We start from the raw sequence: 19,194 nt of genomic DNA, 5'->3' as shown, positions 1-19,194 counted from the left end.
CTTAATGAGTTGACATGGGAGTACAGAAGTACCTCGCATAACGTAAACCTCCTTTTACATAAATTCCACTGAACATAAAGAATTTATGTAAAGTTTTTGCTTCGTATTACAGAAGAAATTCCATATAACATAAAGCATCAAGTCGGCCGCACGGTGGTCTAGTGGTTAGCACGTTGGCCAATACAGAAACAGCCTGGAGATCGGGAAGACCTGGGTTTGATTCTCCCCTGGGCATTTCTGTGTGGAGTTTGCATGTTCTCCCCGTGTGTGCGTGGGTTTTCTCCGGGCACTCCGGCTTCCTCCCACATTCCCAAAAACATGCAGGTGAGGTTAATTGGCGACTCTAAATTGCCCATAGGTATGAATGTGAGTGTGAATCTATCTGTCTGTCTATATGTGCCCTGCGATTGGCTGGCGACCAGTCCAGGGTGTACCCCGCCTGTCGCCCGAAGTCAGCTGGGATAGGAGCAGCATGCCCCCGCGACCCTAATGAGGAAGAAGCGGTATAGAAAATGGATGGATGGATGGATAAAGCGTCAAGTCAGTGCATGTCTTTTTTTTTTTTTTTTCAATCAACTTTATTAATGCCTCAAGTCGGTGCAAGTTCAGACTAACACTTGGCGACGCCTTCTGACGCATCACGCTCTCATTGGCTGATTTTCGAGGCACCGCCTCCGCTCTCATCTCATTGGCTGATTATCGGGGCACCACCTACGCTCTCATCTCATTGGCTACATGAGTTTGTGTGAGAGACGGGCTTCTCCCTTCAACCTCCTTCCTCTTCGTAGTCGCCCTTAAACTAACTTAAACAATTAAGTTAAGTTACAAATTAAAATTTTGCACACAGCATTATCGTGTAGTGCGTGTGCGTTCGTCTGTGAGACCAGCTGACTCTTAGACTCTTTGAGTCGCGTTTAGACTCAGGTTAGTCCTCCTCCTCCTTCCTGCCTCCACTTGCGCTCCTGATCAAGACATCTCGTGAACGGTAGGATTGTTTTTGTTTTTCAGTTTTATTCATTTACAGTAATCTTATTTATTACCTTATTTTATATTGGAATGTTACTCTGCTATGTTTATGCTAACGTTTTCTTATATTTTCCCACCATATTTGGTGGACTTTGAATATTTTGAAGGGCCAAAGGGGTGAGTTTGGGAAGATCTTGGAACAGATTAGGCTATTTACATGTATTTTACACTTCGTATAACATAACAACCCTATAACATCAAGGTTCTCGGAATGGGTTATTTACATTGTAGGGGCGTCTACGGTATTTGGCGAAAGGGACAGGACTAATTTGGGTGTTTTATGGACACATAACCGGTCTGTCTGTCTTTGTTACAATAAATGTATCATAAAAATTCTGGACCGTTCATATATTTGTAAGGGTTAAAGTTACAAAATCAGCAGGGAATCAAATACTTATTTTGCCCACTGTTAGCAGCCTGCAAATATGAAAGCACACAATTGTTTGTTTCTTGATAGGTTGTGTATTTGTTCTTGCAGCTGTCACTGTGCTGCCAACATGATGAAAAATAACAAACGTTGCGACAACTTGTTTTTTCACTCTCTTCACCTTGTTTTTTTTTTTTATTTACTTTTTTCTTCCTATTCTTGTTTCTCTATTCTCTCGTCACCACCCTCCATGACATTTGCTGTTTCTTTTCAACAGCTTTTTTTTTTTCTGCTCATTGTTTCTTGTTTGTTGGTCTTCGCTACTTTGTTTTTTGGCCCCTCACACTTTCTAATTTCTTGTCTTTGCCACTCACTAGTCTTTCTCGTCCCCAATTATTTTTGTCTCTCGTTCTTTGGGTCAAGGTAGGTGTCGGGAATTTTTCTTTGGCTGCCATTAAAACCACATATTTTAAAATCTATTTCCATGAGAGCCATATAATATTTTTATACATACATATATACATGCATTTTTAAGCAATACCAACAATTTTAGAATATAATAAGTATCTGAATGTATTCTTTTTAATAATATTGTTATACTTACCATTAATGCCACTTCTGGTGCTGCATGGTTTTGCACCGTACTCTGTATCTTTCTTTGTCAAAAGGGTTGGCTCTGCAGAATTAGCTAGCTGACTACTGGATTAAAGGAGGGAAGTTTTCTTCTTGACCTCTCAATGGCCCGGGTAGGCTACCGCATTATCCAGTAATAATCAAGTTTTGGTGTCTGACCCGGTAGAAAATGGATGGATGGATTAAAATGCGTAAGGAAGTTTTATATTTTGAACATTATTTTTAACACTGTGATTTCTGTAATGTTTTACTTTTAAAATAAAATAAAATAAGCCAATGGCCATAGGTTCCCTACCTCTGGGTCAAGGTCTTCCATGTGCACATCTCCTAATTCCTGTGTCAACAAGTGGTGTGGCGGTCTTTACGCCATGTCCACACAAACACAGATATTTTTAAAAACACATTTTTGGCCATCCACACCAGAGTGTTAAAAAAAAAACAAAAAAAACATACAGTATATATATATATATATATATATATATATATATATATATATATATATATACACCCTCACACACACATGTGTATATATATGTGCATGGCTCAGATCAAGGGTACCCTTTGCTGTCTTCAACTTCACTTGAGTACAAGTAGTATTTGAAATAGTTGTTCAAACAATGTGTACTATCCCTATCACTCTGACGTTTATAGAGTGAGGAAGCTTACCAAACCATAAATTAAGCCTGTTCATGTTTTTATTTTGCGCTAGCACGGCTATGTTGTAAAAAAGTGTCTATATTTGTACATTGAAATGTTACATGTAAAGCATGTCTACTTTTGTTGTGAAATTAAAAATATTTTCTCTGATAATTTTGTCATGATTTCTACTTAGAATGAAAGAATGATGTCTGAAATTGGTTGCTAATGTGTTTTATTCAAATATTCTCAGTGTAAAAAAAAAATAACTGTCGTGTAATCATTAGTGAAAAGTACATTACCTTCGTGTCCGCCTGCCAATGAAAATTTTGGAACATAATTCCATGGAAAAACAAACCCCATGATGATTACAATGCTATATATTCATGGAATAATTACTCAACTCTGCAACTAAAGTGATTTTTTTGTGTATAAAAGAGTAAAATAAGATTATTTGAACAAAAGTCTAACACACCCAAATTTTGTGTCCGGCTAGTTATGTGCGTACACTTCGAGCTCACAGCGTAAATTGCGTATTGCTAGTAAATATTGTATTAGAAAATAAAAAGTGCCTCTCATAGGTCGCCGTTCGTGTCCTGTGCACGAAGTGGTGAAAAAAACACGCAAAGTTATTCATCATTACTAGTCGGATTTTACTTACTTTTATCCGTCGTATTATATGTCGTTGACATTTATCCGAAACAAATAAATTCTAGCGTGTTCGTTGATAAATTGCTCCGTATTTAACCCGGAAGCGATCGGCGTGTCCCTCATGGGAGGTCAAAGATCGCCTCATAATTTTAGGTCTTTATCATGATAATTCAAGAACCACTCACTCAGTGCATTTCACTGAATCCTGGCTCATGTTGCCACAGTGCTGCAATGATTAGCTTATATTGTGGGATTTGTAGTCTTATAGTCTTGTAGATACAACAATGGCATGGTAAGGACTGAAGGTCAATTATTCTTTGCCATATTTTCAGAGCTTAAACTCAAGATCTAGATCTTGAGTCACTTGTTTTTATTTACTTTATGATTCTCTCTCATATATAAGTTACTTTTCTAACAAAAGTCAAATCTATGCAGAGATAACAGCATAAAGTCGACACCGACTTATGTGCATTACATTTAAGAAAGAGTGAACTTCGGAGGCTTGCTATGGGAAATGGAAGATGTCTCGAGCTCTGGTATGTTGGGTGTGTGTTTTGCAATGCTTGAAGTTTGTGTTTATAACATTACCAAGGTCTATCCACGAGTTTGAAATTTGACCCAAAATGTAACAACACTTGGGTACCCTTGATCTGAGCCAAGCACATACAGTATATACGTATTTTGTCCAAATAAAAACACATTCAGCGGTTGTCATATGCATTTTGTCCAATCAGAATCCTGAAAAAGCAGCCACAGCTGACTTAGCTGCAAATGATAATGCTTCTGTTCATCTAGGCCTATAGTGACATCAGATGTACAATGAGTGATCACTTACACTTATGACACAAGCCAAAAAACCTGTTTTACCAATTCACACACAAAAGCTAAAGCCAGACATTTTCAAAATCTTCACCTTGGCCAAAAAATGAAAGGCCAAAATGCATAATAAATATGACTTTTTAAGATATATTTGTGCCATATTTGTGTGGACATAGCCTAAGATAGAACGGCTGTGATGGGGTGCAGTGGCTTAATGACGGAGCATCTGTCAAGATGCCTCGCCATGGTTGCTATGCCCTCTGTTTGGCTCATCACCCCTACCATGGAACAGCCGGGGAAATATATCTGTCTCATTCTGACAAGGATTCTTTTTTTTAACAACTCTTTCAGAGGAAAGATGAGCCGTCCCCCCTTGTGTGGCGCTCTGCCATGGCCAAATAAATCACATTCATTCCGCCTGTGACAAAAACATCAGAGAGAGCTCAGAGACCCACATCGTCGCACATTCCACCTCAAGTTATGTGTCACAATTCTCCCTCGGGCTCTCATTTTCTCTGCCGCCTTGTTCCTGGTTTGTGATGTTGTTAAGCAGTCATTGCCGCCTCGTCGGGATGTATCAAAGTGGAGGAGTCTTCTAGGAATTCTTGCTTCTTCTTCCTGGGTGTTTGCTGTTTGCTTTGCTCTCTTTTCTAAACGACTAATCTACTTTGAACACATCAGACGATCATTAGCCTGCATTTTGTCACAAAATTTACTTGGCACTTCTTGTACGCGAGTTACAGAATATCATTTATTTTTCATCTGCAGTTGTTTTAATCCTTTTGATGTTTGTTCTACTTTATGAAAAAACAAATACATGATAGCTGTCAAAGAGATGTAATTGCTCAGTGATTACAAAAATGAATGGCTTCAGTTTAACTTCCATGATTTCATTAGATTCCAATCACTGTTGATAAAACAGCAATTAAACAGTAAATGCTTTGTTTGAACCAGTGGTGTCCAAATTTCAACCTTGCAGTCTTTTGGGCCTCACAACTCGGTTGTTATTGGCCTGCGTCACTTTCTAAAAATACAAATACAAACTACAACCCCCCCCACAAACAAAAGCAAAAAGGCATAATGTGAGGAGAAAAAGTTGAAAGTTTGGTGTATTAACACAAAGCTGACAAGCATTAAAAAAAAAAAAAAAATACAGTCGTCCCTCACTACATCGCGGTTTGAACGTCGCTCCCTCACTCTATCGCAGTTTTTCAAAAATGAATGAATTAATAAATGATCACTGTTTTGTGGTTGATTATGGCCCATTATTTGTCAAAAATATTGACCAACAAGGCCTATGTAGGATTCTGGTCAAGGCATGTCTGAAATGATAAAAGTAAAAAAAAAAAAGGCTTTCCTCCCAATCTGTGTGGAAGTGGTCTGATTTTGGCTTCTTTGTTTTTCTTTCCCACAGTGTTAGAATAAATAAACCGGAGGCTAACTAGTTAGCTCGCTAGCATGCTATGCTTAAAGCTGTGGCTGTTTGTATCCCTGCAATGATCCCATAGCCTGCACATTAGCAATGTGGTGTAAACAAAGAATAATAGGAGTGTGAAGGTGACTATAGGGGTGTTTTTTGATGTCTAAAGGGCTCTAATAATGGTAATAACCATATTTAGAAAGTCAAACAGGTTTTCTATGCTGTAACTACAAGAATATTCCATTCATTAACGTTGAATCGTACTTCACAGAAATTCACTTATCGCGTCTGGAACCAATTAACTGCAATAAATGAGGAGTGCCTGTAGGCAGTATAAAAGTTCTGAGCCTGTTGGATTGGTTTTTGCCTTTTTTTTTATTTTTATTTTTTTTTTTATAAAAGTCAAAATGCTCCTCCCCTCCACATTTTTCAGCTTGTGGCCCTCTAGTTTATTGTATTGTATTTTAGTTATAAAACTTTTTTTTTTCTTTGGCATTTTCGGCTTTGTTTGCATCATTAGTCTGTTCCAGGAGGTCCGATCCAAACCAAAACATACGCCAACTGAATCCTTTTTTCCCATACGACATAATGTAAATCAAATCAATCCGTTCCAGACACATAAAATGTTAACACAAAACTTTTAATATAGAATAATTATAGTTTCAGATGCCAAAAACAATTTGAAATGCATTGTGAGAGGATGATAACATGCTAACGGTTTGTAGTAAAGATACTGTGGTGCTCACGAGTTAGTGAGGAAGAGATAGTGCTTTAGTTCTTTAGGCAGAGTAAGAACAACGCTCACATTTATCATATCAAACCCACTGGAAATTGCTGAAGGTCATCACTCAACGCAACGGTCTCAGTCATGGTGCACAACTAAAAACATCACACAGCAACGCAGCAGATAGACAAAAACAGACAAGACACTACCCCTATTTGTGCAGAACAATAAATAACAACTGTGTAGCTCAAACATGTAACTTTAACAGCATTTGCATCAAAACGGTACCGCAAAGCACGCTGGGAAACAGGAAGTGCTCCCCCCAGCGACGTTATAATATGTTACGAACACAGTTGGACTCATGCAGTGCATTAATAACATAAGACGTGCGACATATTGTACGCTACCAGGGACATGTATGTGAATCAAGGCAGAATTTTTGTGTCAATATTTGACTTAAACTGAAAAACATGATAACCGGAGCGTATGCTAACCACGGTTCCCCTGAATAAGTGATCTATCTGTCGTTACACATTCTGTATTCTTTTCTCACCATATTGGAAAACGGACACCTACAGTAAATAAAGTCAGTGAACACATTTTCAATGACAAAATGGAAACACATGAATCATGAAATATTAAGTGTCATGTTGTTGGTGTGAACAAATTATCAGTAAATTCCAAGATATGGAGAAAAGGTTGTGTTAAAAAAGATCGGCTTCTTCCTGCTCCTTTTCATACATGCTGACTTATGTAAATGTGATGTTTCTTGATGTGACGTGCGTGTGTGTGTGTGTATAGAGCGCCCAAGCTCACTTTCTTTCGATATCTGTTTTGAAGATTGTGTAATGAGATTTGTTGACTATATGTGCACAATGTGTAAGTGTGCTTCCTGGCATGGTCAGCACACACACACACACACACACACACACACACACACACACACACAACCCACACACACGCACACAGTGTCTGTTGGTTTTCTAGCTAGTACATTTTTACATGTTTTGAATGGAGGATGAACTGATGTAAATGCAAGCACGCACATCTCTCTTTTTTTTTTTTTTTTTATAAAAGTCAACTTCCTGTCTGCCAAAACATTTCAGAGGTTTTTTTTGTGGGGTTTTTTTTTGCATTTTGCTTATTTCAGCAGCAACATTTATAAAACATGCAGACAGCGTATCATATATGAAAGCAACATCAGGTGTTAAGTTAATTTTTTAGATCAGGAGTGTGCGGCCCCGGGCCCATGTTCTTGTTTTTTATCCGGCACGTTGTAAAAATAAAATGAAACTAAAAAAAGCAATCATAAAAATGGCGAACAAAGAGCAAAACAATGTCAGTGTAAGGAGAAAATGTCAATGTTTACACCAGCCCTGCCAACATCTACATATTTTTTGTAAACAGCATTCATTGTGACCATGAAGTACATTTCTACGCGTTGCTGCACTCATTTTGTTGTTTTGCCGGTTTCATTTTTGTTGTTCTGCGAGTCAGCGTCTTTTACACCAAAGCCGTGACACTGGAACATAAAGTCTTCAGTTTCTGCACTTAGTGACGTGCATCTTCAAACAAAATCCTCAAGCTGAACCTCGATGCGGAACCTTAAGGCTGTGATGTCGGCTTGTAGCACATTATTTATTGTCTGTATTGTCCTCGTTCAGAGGGCAGACAGCCCACCTCTGTGAATGCCTTCTCCTCCTATTTTGGATCTACTGACCGTTGTCACGCATGGATTAGTCCCAGCTGCAGTAACACTCCTCTTTTTAATTACCATTGTTCACTCATAATTGGAAGCTGTAGTAACAAGCTAAGACTATGTCCACAGAATGTTAAAAAACTCACCACTCTCCCACTCTGTTAACTCTCGCACTCTGTTTAAAAAATAAAAATAAAAAAATCCATGCTCACGATAGTAACTTAAAAAAAATGGCAATTCTAAATTGTCCATAGGTATGAATGAATGTCAATGGTTTGTTTATATATGTTTGTTTATATGTGCCCTGCGATTGTCTGGTGACCAGTCCAGGATGTACCCTCCCGCCCAAGGTCAGCTGGGATAGGCTCCAGCATATCCTGCGACCCTAGAGAATGAATGAATGAATGAAAAAAACCTATGCACAGAAACCAGAAAAGCCCCGGCAAAAATGGAAAAAGTAGAGCAAAATGCGTAACGTAACCAGAAAAATATGTATCTTTTTTTACTTTTTACAAACTAAAAAAAATATATAAACGTGTACAACACAGTGCTCTTTTTTTATACAGTTTGTTTACTGTACAAATCTGTATGTGTTCTTGTAGTGTATTAAATAAAATGGACTGAAATAATAATAATAAACGGATACAATAGGGCCTTTGCATGACCGATGGGTCTAAGTGTCTGGGTCAGTCTTTGTTAGATGTTTGAAATTTTGTGCTTGCGCGTTATGTTCACCAGCAACCTGTGCATCTCCAGGGGGCCGAGCCTCCCTGTCTGTAAAACCTAGTAACGCTATTGCAGCCGACCATACCAGCGTGAGCTGGTTCTGTCATGGAGGTCCAGTGGAAAGTGATCGGTAGCTGTGATTATGTAACAAGTGTGCTTCCTGAAAAAGACTACCCTGGTGTGGGTGAAGGTCCGTGCAGTACTGCTGTCAGTAAGACAAAGCACTGCCACGAGTCCAGTCTGTTTCCATATACAATATGCGGCACTGAGTGAGGTTTTATTTTTACTGACAACAAGCTAAATACAGCTCGCCACACATTGCTACAGAGTAAAAGATGAATTAGTTACTTAGTAATTAAGAAGCTGTCTTAATGTGGTTCACCTGGTGTCACTCTATTCTTACACATGCTTTTTTTCCCCAGGGGTCTCGCTCCAGCAGCAAGGTGCACACTTTCGGCAAGCGCGAGCAGGCCATTAAGAGGAATCCCAATGTGCCTGTCGTGGTTCGAGGATGGCTATACAAACAGGTCAGTACACACACACTCTACATTGACTGACACTATATACAGTGGGGAAAATAAGTATTTTATTCCCTGCTGATTTTGTAAGTTGACCCCCTCAAAAAGATGTGAAGAGTCTTATGTATTTCTTCCATTTGTGAATTATTGGGCCAGTAGTAGTCTTTCTCACCAAACTTGTTGCTGATGGACTTGTAGTCCATTCCAGTCTTGTGCAGGTCTACAATCTTGGCCGTAGGGTCCTTATGACAACTCTTTGGCCCTTCCCTTGGTGGTGGTGAGGCTTGAATGGAAGAGACTGTTTCTGTGGCAGGTGTCTTGTATCCACATAATGAGTTGAGAGTACTTTCTTAAAGGGACAGTGCTAATTTGTAAACTTCCTGGACACAAAACCGGTCTGTGTGGGTCAGAATGCTTGCTGGTTAGTAGGGGATCAAAGACGTAAAATACTTGATTGCAACATGAACCAAAAAAATTAAATCAATTAAATCAAAATTAAAGTGTCAAAAGGTTGGTGAAACGCCATGAACAAGTTGGACTCGAGGTAGACCAACAACACTCTTGATTTTGTTTCCATTTACTAAAAACGGGATGACATTAGTTTTGATCCAAAAGCCTTTGAAATGTGGTTCCAGTATGTACACACACACACACACGCACACGCGCACACACACACTCCTGATCAAAACTATGAAAACAGCTGACAAATTACAAGAATATATCTTTTGCACTGTTGGATCTTCAGGAGGTTATAAGTAGAGCTTCAAAATGCAAAAATATGAGATGGGAGTGAAACAAAAGCATTTTTGAGTAAGCAAAATATTGCAAACAAGCATTAAAGTGAAACAGGCTGTTCCTCAGCGGATCAAAAGTTCAAGACCTTACTTAGCCTTTACAAGCCAAAACCTTCTCGCACTGTCGTGATCTCTTCATGGCAAAGACAAAAAAGCTTTCTCTCTTTGAACGCCGTTGGATTGTTGAGCTGTATAAGCAAGGATTCTCGCAGTGCAACATTGATGCTAAGGTTGGACGCAGTAAGACATTTTAAATGTCTTGAAAGATCCTGAGTGTTATCAACCCAAAAAATTGAAATTTGCTGTCCATCAAGACACGGGACGATCCTTGGCCCAAATTATTATTTTTTTACTGGTGCTGAGTTCAGTCCAATAACCAGCAGATGGCATCTGCAAGAGAAGATCTCTAAATTCCTTGTCTCCTTCAACGCCACAAAATTTCCAGTGTGGAATTTACACAAGAGCACCAAACATGGGACATTGAATGGTGGAAGAAAGTTTTATTCTCTGATGAGGCAAAATGTAACCTTGACGGTCCTGATTGCTTCTGGCGTTACTGGCATGACAAGGAGATCCCACCTGAGATGTTTTCCACACAGGGCGGCATCACGATTTAGGGTTCTTTTTCCTTCAATGGAACAATGGAGCTTCAGGTTGTGCAAGGACGTCAAATGAGAGCTAGCTATGTGGAGATGTTGCAGGGGGCATCGTTTGTGTGGTAATGACTGGCTTTTTCAACAAGGTAATGCTGCAATGCCTGCCTGACAAAGGACTTCTTCCAGAGAAATAATGTCACTCTTTTGGACCATTTTTGGACCATGGTGTTTTCCCCTGATCTAAATTCAATTGAAAACATTTGGGGATGGATGGCAAGGGAAGTTTACAAAAATAAACATCAGTTCCAGACAGCGGATGCCCTCGGTGAAGCCATCTTCACCACCATTAGCCTCCTGGAAACACTGGCATCATGCATGCCCAAACCAATTTTTCATGTTATTAACAAGAATGCCACAGCTACTCCTTACAGAGTCCTTTTTTGAACATTTTATGGGGGATTTTAGGGGAGTTTCAGGTTGTTTTTTTTTTTTTTTTTTAGCTATGGTTTTTTGATCACCTGATGAACAGCCTATTTCAACTGGTCTTAAAATTTTTGATCAGCAGGTATGTATGCACACACAGATATTTGAGGTCATTTGATGACCTCTGAGTGTCTTTACTTTGTACCGTGTAGAGCTACGTTATGTAATAATGGTGCAATATGTAATAATGTAAAACATTTTCACATCATTTTTGAATAATGCCGCATTTTGTCATAATTGCTGCATTTTGTAATACAATTCTTGAACGCATTTTGAAACTAATTTTGCTGTATTTTGTAACAACTTTTGCAATATGTAATAAGTGAGTACAAAATGCGGCAAAATTTACAACAAAATGTCACATTGGAGTTATTTCTTGTAATAAGTTGTAATAGCTTTTGCACTATATAATAAGTTATTAGATTTTGCTTAAGTTATTACAAAATGCGGCAACATTTCTTGCAAAATGCGTGAAATAATTTTATTACAAAATGCGGCGCTATTACATAATGATGTGAAAATTGCACAATTATCACATCATGCGGCGCTACATGCCGTCTTGAGACTCAGAGCAGGCAGATACAAATTCAGTGTCTGACTCAGTGATCCACTGAACTAGGACAAAAGCTCTCAATATCTTGCTTACTCTATCTCTTCTCTATATGCTTGTATCCTTGTTCTTTTCCCTTCCTGTGTGTATCTACTCTGCTTCCTCTGTGTTAGTCTCAAGCTAACGCCTCTCATCTCTCATCATTCATGCATGACTGACACGGTGATTCCCCTCTTGTCTCCTTGCAGGACAGCTCTGGGATGCGTCTGTGGAAGAGGAAGTGGTTCGTCTTGGCTGATTTCTGCCTCTTCTACTACAAAGGTAAAGTTGTTGAATGTCTGCCAAGAAACAGAGCAAAATTAGGGCATGCTGCTTTAAAAGCAGGCAAACTAACTCCTCATGGAGCAATGAGACCTTTCTCAGTGTAAGAACACAAGTTTGTTTTACACTGAGCATAATGCACCAGAACAGCGAGCACGGGTAAATATTGCGATCATCATTGCAGAAGTGTGCGACGACAGTAAGGGATTTTGTTTAAGGCTGTCAAAATGTGCACACCCAGGAACTAAGTACACAGTGTACACAGTATACTTATTGAAGTATGTATGTGTGAAATGTATTTCATTTGAGACGCAGCCTGTGTCTCAAGTCGCACACATCTGTACTTACACTTAGTCTTTTGAGTGCATAAGAGTGTTCATACTGAGAAGTTGGGCAAAATGCACTGTACTGCGAGTAACCAGATGCTTAGCTCAAAGTGGTGAGTGTGCAGTGCTGGACACTTACCACACTTCGTAGTTACCATCTTTTTCTGGAACGGAATGGAGTGGACTACCATGATATGTACAATTTTGTCTAGAAATTGCGTGTGATAGCTGCAGCCAAAATGAAAAACGATATGGAAAATGCAGAATAAAAGGAAAAGCCAGAATTTTTGGGATGTGTAAACTTGGCTATAATGATTTGAATGGGTTGGTAAATGACATTCATTTCAATGGGAATTTTTGTCCTGGAAAATGCATGATTTCAGGAAAACCAGAAACCTTTGGAATGTTGATAGATAGCCTGAATACTTTGAATGAGCTCAATGTTTTCATGTTGGAATGGTTTGAAATCGTTGACAAATGTGGATGTAGCAAAAATTCTCAAGTTCAAAGGGAATTTGTGTTATGGAAAATGTGGAGGTTCCAAGACGAAAACCACTGCTGAACAAAAAGAGGCTTGTCTCAATTTTGCCAGAAAAAGTCTTGATGATCCCCAAGACCTTTGGAGAAAATACTCTGATGAGACAAAAGTTTAAAGGGGACCTATTGTGAGTTTCATCTTTTCTGACTTATAAATGTTGTTACAATGTTGTATTCTCGTGTTCAACGATGCCAACACGTCAGATAATGAGGTTTGCGCATTTCGAAGTGAGCCCTGAAAGCAGTTTTGGATAGCTCTGTACGCTGTGTTTTACAGAGTTTTTTTAACACGGAGTTCCACTGGCGTCAACGCAAACCGGACTTCCTTAAATGAGCATTCCCAGCACCCCTGCTCTGCTTCGCTCTGTTCACGGTGTTGGCATGTTGAGCAATGGCTCCCAGGGGATGTTTGTTTGGGTGTGCCTAAAGAGGCAAGCATCAGGCAGAAGTGGTTGGAGTTGCTGATTACCGGCCAGTCAACAGCACTTCACACGGGACTGTTTTGTGACCATGGGCCAATACGAAGCTGGACTATCCGCCAAGTGACTGTCCGCGGGACTATCGGCTATGTAACAATTTATCAGTGTCCTAACTGTGTTTATTTTGTGTAAGCAAAACAAAAGGGGTACCGCAGCTGTCAGGAAGTCCTCTGGAGCACTTGGGAGTGTGACCAATCACAGCGGAGTGGGCTTGGCGGGAGGCATACCTGGAGGAGGGCTGGGGGTGAAGTAAATTAAACAGACAGTTTGGCCGGGAGGCAGGAAACCCAAGGACACACTGCAGGAAGAGGTGCAGAGTCTGGAAGATATAGAAAGCTTCTGTGCAGGTTGTCGTGTGTAGCTGATCTACAGGAGTACAGAACTCAATACAAAGGCTCGAAAATAAGTATAATAGGTCCCCTTTAACTATTTGGAAGGTGTGTGTCACATTACATCTGGCATAAAAGTAACGCCGCATTTCAGAAAAAGAACATCATACCAACAGTAAAATATGGTGGTGGTAGTGTGATGGTCTAGGGCTGTTTTGCTGCTTCAGGACCTGGAAGACTTGCTGTGATAAATAGAACCATGAATTCTGCTGTCTACTAAAAAATCCTGAAGGAGAATGTCCGGCCATCTGTTCATGACCTGAAGCTGAAACCAACTTGGGTTCTGCAGCAGGACAATGATCCAAAACACAACAGTAAGCCCACCTCTGAATGGCTGAAGAAAAACAAAATAAAGACTTTGGAGCGGCCTAGTCAAAGTCCTGACCTGAATCCTACTAAGATGCTGTGGCATGACCTGAAGATGGCGCTTCATGCTGGAAAACCCTCCAATGTGGCTGAATTACAACAATTCTGCAAAGATGATGAGAGCAAATTTCCTCCACAGCGCAGTAAGAGACTCATTGCAAGTTATCGCAAACGCTTGATTGCAGTTGTTGCTGCTAAGGGTGGCCTAACCAGTTATTAGGTTTAGGGGGCAATCACTTTTTCACACAGGTTTGTAGGGTTGGAATTTTTACTCCCTTAATAATAAAAAGGTTCATTTAAAAACTGCATTTTGTGTTCAATTGTGTTTTTATTGACTAATATTTTAATTTGTTTGACGATCTGAAACATTTCAGTGTGACAAACATGCAAAAAAATTAAGAAATCATGAAGGGGGCAAACACATTTTCACACCACTGTATATATTTTTTTCCCAATTACTAAATAAATTGAATAAAACAAAACATGGCTGTCACTCACAGCTGTCTCTTACACATGTACATCCCATAGCACTTGGACACAGACGAGCAGTCCCAAAGAAGCCACCAACAATTTGCAGTCATGCTGTTGTTACTGTGCATTCAACGATAGTTAATGTCAGTTGCTAAACTTTGCAAAATCGCTGTCATTATTACTATCATTATAATGCTTGCAGCACGTTGGAAAGTTAGCTCCCTCTAGGCAGCCGCCTAATTGTTGCAAACAGTCCCTTTAACCTCTGATCTAGAAACTGCTGTTTTTCACATTTGCTATCCCTTTCACTAAAATGATTTGTGAGGTTTTGGGCTCTGATGGTCATACAGTCATGGACAAAGGTTTTGAGAATGACACAAATATTAAGTTTCACAAAGTCTGCCGCCTCAGTTTTTGTGATAGAAATGTGCATGTACTCCAGAATGTTTTGAAATGTGACTGGCATTTAATTGTCCCTCTTTGTCATAAAAATGAACTTAATCCCCCCAAAATATTTCCACTGTATTTCAGCCCTGCCACAAAAGGACCAGCTGACATCATGTTAGTGATTCTCTGGTTAACATAGGTGAGAGACAAAGGTGAGAGACATAGGTGAGAGACAAATGCTGAAGATGATTATGTCATCCTGATTGCGTGAGAATAACAGACCAGCTGCTTTAAAAACGGGGGTGTTGCTTGGTATCTTTGTTTTTCTACTGTTAACCATGGTTACCTACAAGGAAACACATCGTCATCATTGCTTTACACAAAAAGGGCTGCACAGACAAGGATATTGCTGTAAGATGCACCTCAATCAACCATTTATCGCATCATCAAGAACCTCAAGGAGAGTGGTTCCGTTGTTGAGAAGAAGGCATCAGGGCTCCCAGGAAAGTCCAGCAAGTGTCAGGGCTATCTCCGCAATTTGATTTAGCTGTGGTTTTGGGCACCAGCAGTGCTGTGCTTGCTCAAGAATGGTAGCAGGCAGGCGTGAATGCATCTGCACGCGCAGTGAGGCAAAGGCTTTTGGAAAATGGCCTGGTGTCAAGAAAGGTGCATAGAAGCCACTTCTCCCTAGGAAAAACATCAGTGACAGACTGGTATTCTGCTAAATGTCCTAGGATTGGACTGCTGAGGACAGGGTTGAAGTAATTTTCTCTGATGAATCCTCTTTCTGATTGTTTGGGGATCCAGCAAAGAAAAGGTGAGCGCTGCCATCCGTCCTGCGTCATGCCAACATTAAAGCATTCATGTGTGGGGTTGCTTCTCAGACAAGGGAGTGGGTTCACTCACAATTTTGCCCAAGAACACAGCCATGGATCAAGAATGGTACAAAAACATCCACTGAGAGCAACTTCTCCCAACCATTCGAGAACAGTTTGGTAATAAACAATGTTTTTTCCAGCATGATGAAGCACCTTGTCATGAGACAAAAGTGATAACTAACTTGTCTCAGGGAACAAAATAATAGACATTTTGTGTCCACGGCCAGGAAACGCCCCAAACCTTAATCCCCTTGAGAACTTGTGGTCAATTCTCAAGAGCAAACAAAAACCTGCAAATTCTGATAAACTCCCACCATTGATTATGCAATAATGGGCTGCCATAAGTCAGAATGTGACCCAGAAGGGAATTGACAGCATGCCATTGTGAATTGAAAAAAAAAATCTCAATATTAACTCTTTAATATTAAACTTAATGTAACTGTTAATATCAGCCTTTGGCATGTATGAAACATCTGACAAAAATATCTGAAAGGACTGAAGAGGCAAAGTGAAAAGCAGTACTTGTCATTCTCAAACTGACTGTACACTAGATGGACTATGAGGACACTTGGCTTTCTGCATTGGGACACACCTAGAGCCCAAGGACCTTCCCCGCAAAGAAGAATTGGTCAAGCCACTTTGACACTTGCACAAATTTTGTCCTCGCAGTGGTACACAATTTTGCATGAAAATTAGTAAATTTTGTGTGATGAATGTGTAAACTGTGCGGGGTTGCATGCCTGTACCCCCCAAAAATATTTTGGCACGCATAACCTTTGCCACTTGCGTGAACTAGTCATGAAAGCAATGCAACATATTTTCAAACAATGCGGGCGGTGCAGGAGCACAGGCCAAATGTACGAAAAAGATGACATTTCTTAAATAACACAATTTTATTAACACTCAATGTACACAGTAACACACATGCACTCATGCATATAAACTTTGCCATCATACGGCCTCCTGCAACCCTCAAACACAGAGAACATCTTTGCCCCACAGCTTTTTGTAGTCGTCGCCTGGCACGCTTGTAAACTTTGCAAGCACTGTCTGTAACACTAGTGCTCATGCTAGCTGTTGCCATCTCCTTTGTCTCGACACTGTCAGTTATCCCAGATTCCACATTTTTTCTCACCAAAGTTTTAAATTGTTAGGTATTTTTCATGACGTCCTTATTTTGTTTACACAATTAGACAGGATGTGGAGAAACAGTGCTCGTATTTTGAAGGCCGGAAGTGTGGTGTGTGTGTGTGTTGAGAATGTCTTGACGGTTAAGATGCGTTCGGTGCAAGAATAAGCGTCCCTCCCGGGACTCACTCAGAACTTGCACGACGTCAGCGGGCATCGTAAAATGCTTGCTTACATTAACCCATTGACTGCCAGCCATGTTCAGAACAGAGAGCTCCATCCTGCCAGAGTTTTTGGGCATTTTTGCTCAAGTAATTTTTGTAGCCTCTTGGATCTTCCTTGTGAAGTTCTGTTAATAACTGATCATAATGGCCCAAAGTGATATCTTCTAGTCAGCCATTCACTCGCCCACGCTGTCCGTGCTTTCTCTTTTCGAGTTAGGGTTATACCTTCTTCTTTCTGCATTTTCCCCTGGTCTTCCACAAGTATTAGTGCTGCAGCTGCAAGATAATAGACACCTTTTCTTTTCTGCAATGAGAGCTTCTTCTCTGGAGTATAACATCTGATAGGTCCCTTGCAAATACAAGAATTAATGAAGCTAGTAGTGATGCCTGCTATAATGTGGCATCACGCCAGAAAAAGCGGGACCAAATAATGCCACAACCACTTCATGGATGCGAGAAGTGGTGGTGACAATGCATACTCACGCAGGAACAATGCGCATCGTATGTCGTACACTGGACGTAAACAGTACTTGACTCAGGTGTAAATGAGTTGTGTGGGAGTGTGGTATTTCATGCCAATGCGCACCATTTTCAGTCAAAATTGCGTGCCAAGTGTGTAACTTTAGTGTAAACAGGGACACAAACTTTCTTCACGTTTTTCATGCGTACTACTACAGCGAATTGTGGGACAATGTCAAGGTGCCAAGGTGACATGAGTCTACATTTGCAGCATGACTTGACTTTTAACGATGATTTAATCTCCATCATGTCAGACAAATACTTTGGGACACACCCTGCTGCACTCTCGCCTTGATGCGGGAAGGAAATCAATTTTCCCTCTTCTCCTCTCTTTGCACTCACTTCAAAGGTTCTTCCACTGGAGATGATGAAAAGCTGCATAATGTCCGCCCCTCCATCTTCTTTTACATTTCATTGTTTCACTTGGATGTATGAGAATGTCGTTAGCACTGTTGAGTATCACTGCAGTCTGGCACTCTCAAGTATGGTGACAACAGTGCATGTGTTTGTTTTACTTGTGTGCGTGTGTGTGTGTGTGTGTGTGTTGTGAGAGCTCAGATAAACACACCATCCTCTTGCCACCCCACCATTTATGGAATGTCTCCTCCAAAGGTCCTTGTTTTATTTTTAACCAATTAGCTCCCCTTTTAATGCGGTCTCATCGGGCCTCAGCGAGCAGCCGTGCACATATTTTCACATTTTACTGTATTTTACAATGTGATAATCATACACACATGCTCACACACACTCAATGGAAACAAATACTTCATCAATGTTATTTATAGAAAGTAATTTAGACGGCTTGCATGTTTGTGTTGGTGAATTGTGTGACCTTCACAGTGATTATGTTGTTGAAATATAGTTTAAATAACAGGAACCTGATTTATTTGGCTTTCAGAAATATGTCTGCCATTGGAAATAATGTTCCAGAGTCAAACTGCGTCTACAATGGCACTTTTATTAACGCTAAAATTTAAAATTTTAAGTCACATTTTAACATTCTTAACCATTAAAACCCCCCAGCCCCCTGTACTGCGGGCAGCGCGGTTGCTTCTGTGTTGCTTTACTAACTGCCACGTGATGCTTCTATCCATATACACATGCAATACATCCACGTAACCGGAAGAACGTCAACTAAAAGCTCAACCAAACCCATTTTAGGAAAACAGGAGACAATTCAACCCACAAGCACTTGAATGGGCAAATGATGAAATTAAGTAAACAGTCTGAGACCAGCATATGTCATGAATAATTTCAGAAAACGGAACACCAATTTGACAAACTTAGCAGCATTTGAAAGCTAACGCTTAGCCCTTCCAACGCTACAGGTACCATTTCCTGACCGCTAAAAGTCACTGAACACTAAGCTATGTACATTTTCACATGTACATTAACTAACAAATGTTCCCATACTTTGATACCAAGTCCATCCATGTAGACGAGGGTTGTTCAAACTGCGGCCCTGGGGCCATTTGTGGAATGCAAATAATTTTTAATTGGCCCTGCGGAAAATTGGACAAATAAAAT

At 40.1% G+C, this 19,194-nt stretch overlaps 1 protein-coding gene across 4 annotated transcripts in view; it reads left to right on the top strand.

Annotated features, from left to right (window-relative positions):
• Positions 1–19,194, top strand: part of LOC129181598 (pleckstrin homology domain-containing family A member 7-like) — a 126,698-nt gene that overhangs the window by 69,664 nt on the left and 37,840 nt on the right. For all 4 annotated transcript variants that reach the window (XM_054776996.1, XM_054776997.1, XM_054776999.1 and 1 more), the window contains exons 7-8: positions 9,124–9,228; positions 11,891–11,963. In XM_054776996.1, coding sequence (XP_054632971.1) covers positions 9,124–9,228; positions 11,891–11,963 — 178 coding nt within the window. The remainder of the gene's footprint in view (positions 1–9,123; positions 9,229–11,890; positions 11,964–19,194) is intronic.

The sequence above is a fragment of the Dunckerocampus dactyliophorus genome, chromosome 5, assembly GCF_027744805.1.
Source record: "Dunckerocampus dactyliophorus isolate RoL2022-P2 chromosome 5, RoL_Ddac_1.1, whole genome shotgun sequence".
In the NCBI taxonomy this organism is placed as follows: domain Eukaryota; kingdom Metazoa; phylum Chordata; class Actinopteri; order Syngnathiformes; family Syngnathidae; genus Dunckerocampus; species Dunckerocampus dactyliophorus.
This window is presented reverse-complemented; position numbering and strand designations above follow the sequence as displayed.